This window comes from Clarias gariepinus, chromosome 27, assembly GCF_024256425.1.
Source record: "Clarias gariepinus isolate MV-2021 ecotype Netherlands chromosome 27, CGAR_prim_01v2, whole genome shotgun sequence".
NCBI classification, from domain to species: domain Eukaryota; kingdom Metazoa; phylum Chordata; class Actinopteri; order Siluriformes; family Clariidae; genus Clarias; species Clarias gariepinus.
In genome coordinates, this window is record NC_071126.1 from 1,551,161 (window position 1) to 1,562,500 (window position 11,340).

Consider the following 11,340-nt stretch of genomic DNA (forward strand, 5'->3'; position numbering starts at 1 on the left):
ATTGTAGGTGTACTGTACCCTCTCAGCACGCTCTCCTCAGCATACCTTCACACTGTTTTCTTTCTGCTGAAGCAACTTGCTTAAGACCTGCAGTTCTTCCTCCAGCTGAGATGCTTTGTGAGTCAGTGAATTCCTCTCTTCATGCAGAGATCTTACTTCCTCTCCTTTACTCGCCAGGGCCCCAGTTAATGTCTGAATCCTCCTGAGAGCACACATTTACACATTTACAGATTTACAGATTACACATGCGGCCAGTAAACCAAGAAGATCTTCCTTTACACGTCTTCCTTCCTTGCTCACCTCTCTTTTTCAGCCAGCATTTCCTCCTGTGTCCCTTTAGCCTCCATCGTCATCATCCTGTCCTCCAGGTCTGCACAGCGCTGGGACTCAGATGCAGCCAGTGAAGCCATTTTTTCAGCTTCACTCCGCGCAAGTTTGGATTCCTGACAACCAGATCAGAAAACCAGTCTATACTTTAATATTTCTGTAACTTTAATGCAAGACAAAAGTCTTTAATGACTTTTTATGTCTTTCTTTCAACAATGGCTTTCTTTATGCTACTCTTCCATAAAGGCCAGATTTGTGCACGACTAGACAGTTGTGCTGTAGACAGATTCTCCCACCTGAGCTGTGGATCTCTGCAGCTCCTCCAGAGTTACCATGGGCTTCTTGGCTGCTTCTCTGATTAATGCACTTGTTAGTTTAGGTGGACGGCAATGTCTTGGTAGGTTTGCAGCTTCCATACTCTTTCCATTTTTAGATGATGGATTTTACAGTACTCCGTGAGAGGTTCAAGGCTTGGGATTTGTTTAAAAACCTAATCCTGCTTTAAACTACTCCACAATTTTTTCACTGACCTGTCTGGTGGGTTCCTTGGGCTTCATGATGCTGCTTGTTCACTAATGTTTTCTGACAAACCTCTAGGGGCTTCACATAACAGCTATACTTATCTCTCTCATGGTCACCTCGTCCATACAACTTAATCGTGTATACGGGGTCACGGGGGGCCTGGAGCCTATCTCAAGAGGCACAGAGCATGAGGCGGCCTCAGGGCGTGTACCGTGGGAGGAAACCAGAGCACCCAGAGGAAACCCACCAAAAATGGGGAGAACATACAAACTCCATGCAAATAAAAGCTGGCTGGGAATCAAACCCAGACCCTTGAGGTGCAAGGCTGTCGCTAACCACTACGTCACCATGCTGAATTTATATTGAGATTAAATTACACACAGGTGGGTTTTATTAGGTGACTTCTGAAGACAACTGGTTTTACTTGGATTTTAGTTAGGGGTATCTGATTTTTATTTGTAAAACATTTTCAAAGCCATTTATCATTTTCCTTCCATTCACAATTTTATGTCACTTTGTGTTGCTCTATTACATAAAATCCCAATAAAATACATTACATTTGTGGTTGTAACGTCACAAAATATGGAAAAGTTCAAGGGGTATGAATACTTTTGCAATACACTGTAACACTAACTTAATAGACTAACTAATGGAAGCTATTTTGGAAGAGATTTTCCTGAAAATTTTAGGGTTAAAACCTAATGTGACACATGTCACAGTGATTTTCTTAATGTGTGTTTTGTTTTTATCAATTTGTTCAAGAAATGCAGTCAAAACAGGTAAAATATAAAATATAAAATATTAATAAATCATTAAAATAGTCAATGGGATGAAAAAAATAATTTTAAAATGAGCTAGTTCCATCACCTGTGATTATTGGGCACACCACAATTTTGAAAACGATGTTATAGATACACAAATTCACAGACTGTCACATGACTGCACCAGGATGCTAATTAGATTAGACTTTCTGAGTTAAAGTCAAGGATAAAGCTGAATAAGCAACTCTCTAGAACATTTAAAGGGTATGTGCCACCTGTGCCACCATGGGTCCTTATAGGCTACATATGGATGTAAAGGAAAATATGGGTAAAGGCTTAATGGTCATAATTTGTGCACGTGCACACATGTGTAAATACCTCCTGCAACTGCTGGATCTTGTTCTCCAGGACTTCCTGTATGTGTGAGATCTCCTGCTGCTTCTCCACATAGTCACACTGCACATCAGCTCCATTCTGATTACTCTGAGTCTCTGTCGTACTTTCAGAAGGAAAAATCATATTAGCTTTTATAAAGCATCTGTATGAAGAAAAAAAGGTGTGGCTTTGTATTAAACTCTGAAAAAACACATTAAACTCATGAACGTGAAAAATGCCAGTTTGGCAGTTACAGTATGTATGCCTGGCTTGTAATAGTTTAATGCAATATTATCTAATTGTTGACTTTTATAATCAGACATTTAAGACCTCCTATAACTTTTCTCGTCCATGCTGAACATAAGCGTATAAGATCATGACTTGCCGAGGCCTTCACTCCTCATGGCTCCAACAGACTGAGTCTGTCTGTCTTGGTTTAAAGAAAGAATAAATAGTGTTTTGCAAACTGACCTGGACTATAGGTGAGAAGAAGAGATCAGAGCTGAAGCTTAGTTTACATGTATTAAGAAGTGATCAAGTGCCTATAACCTATTTGTAAAGGCAAATAAGTTCCTAAAAACCTGATCATTTGCGGTCTGCCAACTCACGAGCATATGGGCTGTGTGCGTACACACTAGACAAGGTCAGTTTTCCATACTGTTGTGTGTCTCCACATAGTGAGTGTTGAACTGTGCGGACACTTCCACTTCACTGCTCTGATAAAAGTCTGGAAGTTATTCCGTGGCCTTTATGTATCAGATTATTAGCAATGTTGTGACTGAAATGTCTGTGTGAAGCAGAAATGCACTTGAAGAGAGGTACAGAATCCTGCGATCTGAGATGAGCTGCTAGTTTCTCTACCGAATTACAGTTTGCTGTTTCAATGGGGTTTTCCTCATTTTTGTGTCTTTGCTTATTACTTTGTACAGTCTAGGTACAGTAGACTCAAGGGTCTATAGACACTCTTAAAGAACTCTTTATCTTAAGTTTCTTTGTTTGTTTATGTTCTTTATTATTTATGTTTTGTTAATAAAAAAGACTCTTTATGTTAATTACACCCTCTGCGTCTATGCCTGCCCATAAAGCTCAGCAACAACATCAGCCTAATGCCACCCAGTTCATAACAATACTGATCAGGCTACATCACTCATTTATAACTGCAGGAATATTTTAAGTAGTACAAAAAGCATTATCATTAATAAATAAATGTATTGCATTCATATTTATTAGCTCATTCATTCATATAGATGAAGAGAGTCGAAGTTAAACAATGACAGACATTTCTGGTGAATGAAGCCGTAAACCCGATTAGCATTTTCAGAAAGTCTTCAAATGCGATCACATGAATCTTAGCCACGGTTAAAGAAGACCATACGTCCGTGAGTCCAGGTTAAGGCTGCCCTGGAGGCCACAAATAGAACGCCTGACCCTAGAAAGTCGACAGATAACTTGTTACCAACTTGCAGAAAAGATGCATCTGTAGGTGGGAACTGTTCCACATCACCTCTTGCAGGTTGGCTGGGTGTTATTGTCACGTCTCCCATTCAGTACAGTCCTGACCTCGCTCCAAAACCTTTCCATATGTTTGAGCCATTAAAGGAGTTCCTGGGAGGCCAGCGTTTCAGGTGGGAAGCAGGCAGTCTGATCATTTGATCTACCGTGTGCATTATTGTAGCAGGGGATTTTATAGAGAAATAAAGAGAGTTTTAACTCTCATAACATTATATTATATCAGTATATTGGCAGGAGCACAGGAATATAAAGTGAACTTTCATGCACTGTTGCTGGCTTGATTTGAGTCATGCTGTTATTGAAAAGTCATCAACACTTTCTACTTGTTTTATTTTTTTGTTGTACCGTACTGCAGGAAGTGTGCTAGTACTATACACTACCACTTAAAAGGTCCAATTCCACTGTCTTTCCTGATTTTTATCTACTGAAGGCATCCAAAACATGTACTAACCTCCTTTGAACAGTCGATATTGAGATGTGTCTACTACTTATGCTTTGTGAAGCTTTAATAAAACCTTTATAAAGGCTTTAATTTAAGATGATATTATTTGGTGATCTCCGAGGCTGGTAACTCTGAATGAATTTCTCCTCTGCTGTAAGTTTTGGTCTTGGTTTCTTTGGACGGTCTTCATGAGAGCCAGTTTCATCATGGTGCTTGATGTGTTTTGCAAATGCACTTAACAATGTCTTAATATTAACAATGGACTGCTGTTAATGTTTTTGTTATTTAATTACCCAATTCCATGTGTGTTATTTCATAGTTTAAAAAAAAATAATTCAATATTGTTCCTGAATGTAAAAAATAAATCCTGTATAACTGTATAAATATAATTATCTTACAGCGCTTTGTCAAGCTGCTGCTGTCTCTCCAGGAGCTCCTGCTTCAAGCTTTCCACTTCCACTTTCAGCTCAATGTTCTGCAAAGCAAAAAAAAAAAAAAAGGGTTGTGAACACACCTGGCAACCTTTATGCCATGCCTGAACACTCTTTGGGCAATTTTATTTCACCAAACTAAACTATCTAATGAAATGCAGTTGCAAGCAATTATGTTTATTTCCAACATGCAGATAATCAATTTTCCGATTAAACAGAAAAGCAGAAATAATTTTTTTTTTTTTAATCAATGTTTATACCTAGCTACTGCTCACTGTAGCCCTGTACACGCTGTACAGTCTCCTGGGTGTACGTTGGGACAAAAATAGATAGACGGACAGTAGCCACCTGCTCACCCCCTTCACATGTGTCTACTGATCCTCTAAACCTTTCTCCAAGTTCAACATTACAGCTGTAAGCCAAAATAACGCTCATGTTGCTAGCTCTGATTTAGCACATGTAGGTCAGCGTGTGCCTTTATACATTTTAAACAAAGCAGGTCAGTTGGAGAAGGTTAAGCAGGAGCTGATCTTACACCAAAATATTATATTCATGAGACTGAGATTAAAGATGTCTTACTGCAATTAAATGCATTTCTGAATAAATTGTTTACAAGATTGGATGTAAGTGTGTAAGCAGAGTGTGGACACCTTGTGTTAAGTACTGTACATATGAGTGTATGCAGGATGTGTGTGCACAGGTACAGTAAGTGTGTATGCAGAGTGTTTGCATGGTGTATATATGGAGAGTGTGTATGCTGAGTTTGTATGCAGAGTGTGTGCACTTTGTGTGTTTGTGTTTATGCACTGTGTGTAAATGTGCATGCATAGTGTGTGCTCTGTGTGGAAGTGTGTGGACAGAGTGTATGCACTATGTATAAGTGTGTATGCAGGATATGTGTGCACTTTGTGTGCATGTGCGTGTGTGTGTGTGTGCGCGCTGTGAATGAAGTGACTCAGTGCTGGTGTTAGTATCGGTTCTACAGTTCTGACTACGTGACTCCTTTCACATTTTGTTCACACTTGGCTCTCAGTAAGATTAAACAATAACACAGTGCACCGTGCAGCGCAGTAACGCCCGCATTCCATCGCTATTCGAGGGTTTTGTCAGTTTTCAAAAGCCCCAGACATTCCCCCTAACTCCAGCAGGAGTTGTTATTATTAATACACCAGGTCCACTTTGCCCCGCTTCCTGTCCCGTTCGTTTCATTCGGCTCCACTGACCTTCCTGTGAACGTCCTCGCTGCTGCTGTCCTCGCACCTCCCCTGGATCCTCTCCTCCAAAAAGTAGATGCGCAGCTTCAGGCTGAAGTTCTCCTTCTTCAGGTCGTTCAGGTGCTGTGAGATGGTGCGAAAGCCGTTAAACGTCATTCTGTGTTTCCCTGCGGGGTCCTCAGACCCCTCATCCCTGCAGCATGCTGGCTCAGGGGGTCGATTAAAGAATTATTAAAATCTATCACACACATGCACACATAATCAAAAAAAAGGAACGGTTCTAATTTATCCAATTTAAAAAACGGACTAAAATGAAAAAAATTAAATGAACTGTAGTCAACCGTTGTCAAGAACAACGTAAATGAGCCAGAGCGACGTCCTGCTCAGAAAATATTGATGCATGTGGGGTGTGTGTGTGTGTGTGGGTGTGTGTGGGTAGGTGGTGGGGGGGATGTGAGCAGTGTGTGTTACTTTTTTTAACATCTTCAGGAATCTCTGCTAGGCAGGAGAAGTGCCGTTGAGAGAACACACACACACATGCACACACACACACACACACACACACACACACACACACACACACACACACAACTGGTGTTAGCTGATCCTGTTATTAAACCAACCTAATCACACAGGAGACAACTGGATGGGGGGCCCACACTCTCTCCAGGGTGTGTGTGTGTGTGTGCGTGTGTGTGTGTGTGTGTTCTCTCAACGGCACCGAGCTTTCTGAGCGGTTTAAATATGAGAAGGAGAATTTTCAGCTTTATGTGATAGTGAGTAATTACTGTACATATGATATGGGACTCATATGAAGATTCTGCTGTCCCTCTGAGCATCTGTAACTGAGTTGGTATTTTTTCAAGGTTTTGCTGCGTTTAATATACAGTTACTTCTGGGGGGAAAGAAAAGAGCAATATGTGCAAAATACGAAATACTAATACAATTTTAAATACTTATACTTCAAGTGACAAACTTTACAGTCAGTGTGCAGAGCAGCAAAATTTATAATGGCCCAGTCTGGTTGTAGGTCTTTCTGCTACTCTCATTAATGCACTATCTAATCGAACACAATATGGGATTTGCTTTATGCCAGATGCCTCCTATTTTATCTGGGCTTGGGATCTGCACTGAATCCAGTGGCTGGGGTTTGAACCCTTGCCTTCCTGAACTGAACCCTGAGCCCTGTCACTAAACTTAAAGACCTTTGAAGTAAATAATCGTGGTTATCTCTTTACTGTGGGACCTGTCAATATGAGACTCCACTTAATTGATACACCATTTAGTCAATAAATTTGAAACAGTCAGTTCTCGAACTCGATGTTTTGGATGCTGGAAAAATGGGCAAGTGTGTAAGGATCTGAGAAATCAAGTGAGTGGAACTGAGATCCTTGCATCTGCAAGTTTGTGTTAAACCTGAAGATACACGTTAGACCAAATCCTGATCTCATGCTTCAGCAGAAGAGAGGAGACTCACGTATAATCTAAAACAAGAAACAAGGTCAATATCAAAGATTTACCTGACGATTGAACCCAGAAACCTAGAAATAGTGCAAAATATTGAACAATGAACGATTTGTAATTACAGTATGATTTTTAATGTGGTCTCTGAATTTTGGACTGCACACTAAGTCTGTTTGTTTATTTATTTAGTTAATAAGTTAGTTTTGTGCTATAATATTTGGCCCTAAGGGGGCAGCATGATATTAAAAAGTCTGGAGTGTTTACAGAGCAGGCCCTGTCAGACAGGACGCTGGGTTATTTTTTGCAAAGCGTCTCGTTTCAGCTGTCACTGTGGAATTCTGATCTGGGATCGCTCCCTTTACATCAATGACAGCCTCTCGTGAACAACTAAAGCAACTAACCCATTTATCAAGACATTGGAGGACATGTCTTGGAAACTGCTTTATGTGAATCAAAAACTCACTTACGTGTAGAATAGCACTGATATGAATCCGCTGTCAGCACCTAATAACTCGCAAGTCAACAGCAACACTTTAGAAGCGTTGCCAAAACAGCCCGAAGCCACGTCCACTGCGGTAACAACAGGTTTCTAAGCTTGTAGCCTTTCCAAATGGTCAAATAAACCAGAAACACGACCTTAATGATGTCTTTCTTAAGTAGCAGAGTGAATTATAAGTCAAAGATATCCTCTTTTATCTGTCATATCTCGGTTAACAGATGAAGTAAAGCATTTTTGTTCTTTATACTGTATGTGCATGTGCATGTCTTTAAAAGTTGTATCTCTGGCTTTAATCAAATTCTAAGTGAATAAAAAGACCTCTGTTCGTTAAAGGAGTGGTCTGCCATGCTTGATTTAGGCTGTGATCAGGTGGAGAACTTCAGCTTTTGAAAGATCTATTTCTTTTTTGCTATAGTGGTGGAAATCACATTGTGATTAAAGACAGACAGCTTATGACACCTGCATGTACATCGGAAAAAAATTATATATTAATAACAAACAAACAAACAAAAGAGCACATCCATCATGTACTTCAATTTTTTTTTTTTTTATTAAAAAATTAAATATTTCATACAAACTGCCACCACCATGAGTCTCACTGGGAAGAATAATTACGAAATACACATTTTTAAATGATTTGCTTATTATCATGAGTACATGTTTTTATTTTTAACTCCCAGATAATAGATACTCAAAAACCTGTTCTATATTTTGGATTATATCATATATATCAGCAGGTACATGTTTGTAAATCTGTACCCCCAAAATAAAAAGCCATTTTAGCAAGACATCTTGAATACAGTCAATCTTGTGCTATTGGAAATGTTATTATTATTATTATTATTATTATTATTATTATTTCTAAAAAGATGACACAAACCTTTTTAATGGACATGGGATCACATTGTGTGGAAGAAAACAAATTGTCTTAATCTTATCTCATATATTTCCAGGTCATTCTTCAATCACTAGACAAGCTATTATCATAAAAAATATTCCTCGTAATACCAGTCTAATTTTTAAATAACTTAAAATGATTCATGTTTTAGACTGACACAGACACTGTAATTCAATTGTATAATTGACGTACGTAAAATATTTTTTTTATAAAAATTTAAAATAATTAATATCATTTTATTGTATGATGTTAGCTTGACTTATGAGTTATTGCAGTATTATATTGCAATAATAAAAATAATAATAATAAATATCATCATCATCATCATCTCCATCATCATTATTATTATTTTTATAATTATTATTGCAATATAATATTGCAATAATACAAATACTAACACTACTATTACTACCACTACTACTACTACTACTAATAATAATAATAACTATTATTATTATTGTTGTTTATTATAAATACAAATAATTTATAACAATAGTTTTACCAGGGAAAGTATGTGTTAGATACAAGAATAGTAATAATAATAATATTAGTATTAGTAATGTTTTTAATTAACGTATAAATGTAATGTAGTATGTATGTAATGTACAGTATGTATGTCATGTGGAGGTAATGTGTATGTTTAGTATTAGTAATTTGTATTTAGTAATTTTACTAATAACAATAGTATTTCAATTCAATTCAATTTTATTTATATAGAGCTTTTAACAATGCTCATTATTCAGGTGCTCAAAGCAGCTTCATAAAAAGAAAAGAAAATTTATGGAAGTGTGTATGTGTGAAAAAAATTGTGTTTAGATAATAATACAATAATACGCTATACAAATAAAATTGAATTGAATTGAATAATAATGAGATTGTGAGATTTTCCATGTGTGTGTATCTGTGTATCTATGTGTAGATTGTGCTAAACTAATACTGAACTCTTCATGAGCCGGTCATAACGCAGAGGGCAGGATTAGTCAGGAAAAATTAGACGTATTCTTATTCTCATTATCATCTATCTTTTTAAATGTCATTTAAAAAACAATAAACAAAAATGCAGAAAACTTCTATAAACATACAATTAAAATTTTTATATTTGAAATTGTCTAGAAACAACTTTAAAAAAACTTTCTTCTTTTCTTCTATGTTTTTTAAATATAAATAGAATATAAAAATTTAAAGTGTAAAAAATGTTTTGAAATTATTTTTAGTATATTATTATTATTATTATTATTATTATTAAATTTATTTGCCTGTAACTGAAGATATTTCCTCTTGCTTAGATGACATTTTTGCATTACACGCTTGTAAACCTGTTTCATCTTGGTAGTTGGTAGTTACAGAAACCATTCTTTTCACAAAAATTAAAAAGATTTTTAAGTTTTATAAAATATGCTTTCACTATGTTTTACTTCAAACCATAATTCACTGGAATTATTACATTGTTGTTGTAGAATCGTACTCACTTTTAGGATGTGACAAATAAAACAAAATAAAAAATGATATTAAATAACATTAAATACACTTACACTTTCTAATAATATAAGCTTCCTACACTCATTTATATTATTAAGAATCAATGAAGTTTCAGAATAAACATATATTACGATAAACGAGCATTTCCACCTCTCCGGAGCTAGAAATACGCACAAATGTTCTCTCCCTTTTGAACTCAACTGATGGACTGAGCTCTCTTAAGCTCTAACCAGATGTCGGAAAATTCTTTGACAAATTCAGAAGGTTATTGTTTAAAAGACCAGAAAGCAGACAATTATGCCTCTGAATAGCTTTTAGGGACCAGAGAGAGCATTCCGAATTAAACGCAAGAGACAATCACCTATTGTTCTCCTTAAAAAAAGGCCTCTTCTTAAGATCAGATATATTCATTCACTCAAAGTCACATTAAACAGTGATTATCTTTGTGCTTAAAGTATTAAAAGTCAAATTAGAGCTAATATTTTGACCCTCCATCCTAGGGTATCAGGAGGTTTAATTTATTTAAAAAAATACATGCATAATCCATCATGTTCAGTCTCAAACCAAATCCAGAAGCTATAACAGTTTTACAGTTTCTAGTAAAGCAGTCTTGTTTGGAGATGACTTCTGTGTTTATGTCAGTTTTGCAGTTTTTGCATTTAAAATGGCTTGTAGGGCCTGGCACACGTGTTCACGTAAAACACACGCAGTGATGTTTCCAGGCGTAAAATCGGTGGTGAAGATGTGACAATAAGGCGGAGCAGCCACAGCTTGTGGTTCTCAGTAGAAGAAGTTTGGGATCATTGCTGCTGACGTGATATAACTCTGTTTCCCACGTCTTGTCTTGTTCATGTTTACTTGTCATGCCTTGTCGTGTATTTTCACTTTGTTTATTTCGGAAGTGCATTGTTATGCATAGAGTGGTTCGGTCCAATGTGTACAGTATATACACATAACATTAAAACTACTGACATGTGAATTAAGTAACATTGATTATCGATCATATACCAGTAAACTGGTGGCAGGATCATGGGCACCCAAGGCTCACCCATGCCTGTTGTAACCAAAGGCCAGCCTGTTGGGTCCGATCCCACAGATCAGAACACCCAGTGCAAATGGAGCCCAAGGAGTACTCGAGGGGCCGGACAGACACGTCCAATCCACAAAGCATCATCAAAGGGTACACGTGTAGTGAAATGATAATAAAAACACTTAATGCATGGCTTGGAATTCAGTCACGGTATAAAATCACTCATTACAGGAAACATAAGACTGAAATATTTTCTCCACTAATTGAAAGAACTTTTTTTTCCTCCTGGCCGTGACAACAGTGAGATTAATTACACAATTATTTCCAAATACTATTGTTTTTCTCTTTCCTGTTGTCTCACTTCCCTCCACTAGACCCATTTCTTT

The 11,340-nt window shown here is 37.1% G+C and overlaps 1 protein-coding gene across 2 annotated transcripts in view; it reads right to left on the bottom strand.

Moving 5' to 3' along the window:
* The window catches only part of pde4dip (phosphodiesterase 4D interacting protein), a 71,160-nt gene that overhangs the window by 39,677 nt on the left and 20,143 nt on the right, over positions 1 to 11,340 (bottom strand). Inside the window, exons 4-8 of one of the 2 annotated variants that reach the window (XM_053489323.1) lie at positions 5,594 to 5,707; positions 4,338 to 4,414; positions 1,989 to 2,109; positions 301 to 443; positions 46 to 202 (exon numbers count right to left, since the gene is read on the bottom strand). In XM_053489323.1, coding sequence (XP_053345298.1) covers positions 46 to 202; positions 301 to 443; positions 1,989 to 2,109; positions 4,338 to 4,414; positions 5,594 to 5,707 — 612 coding nt within the window. Of the gene's footprint in view, positions 1 to 45; positions 203 to 300; positions 444 to 623; positions 1,273 to 1,988; positions 2,110 to 4,337; positions 4,415 to 5,593; positions 5,708 to 11,340 lie in introns of those variants that run through there. The other variant, XM_053489324.1, reaches the window with a different exon arrangement.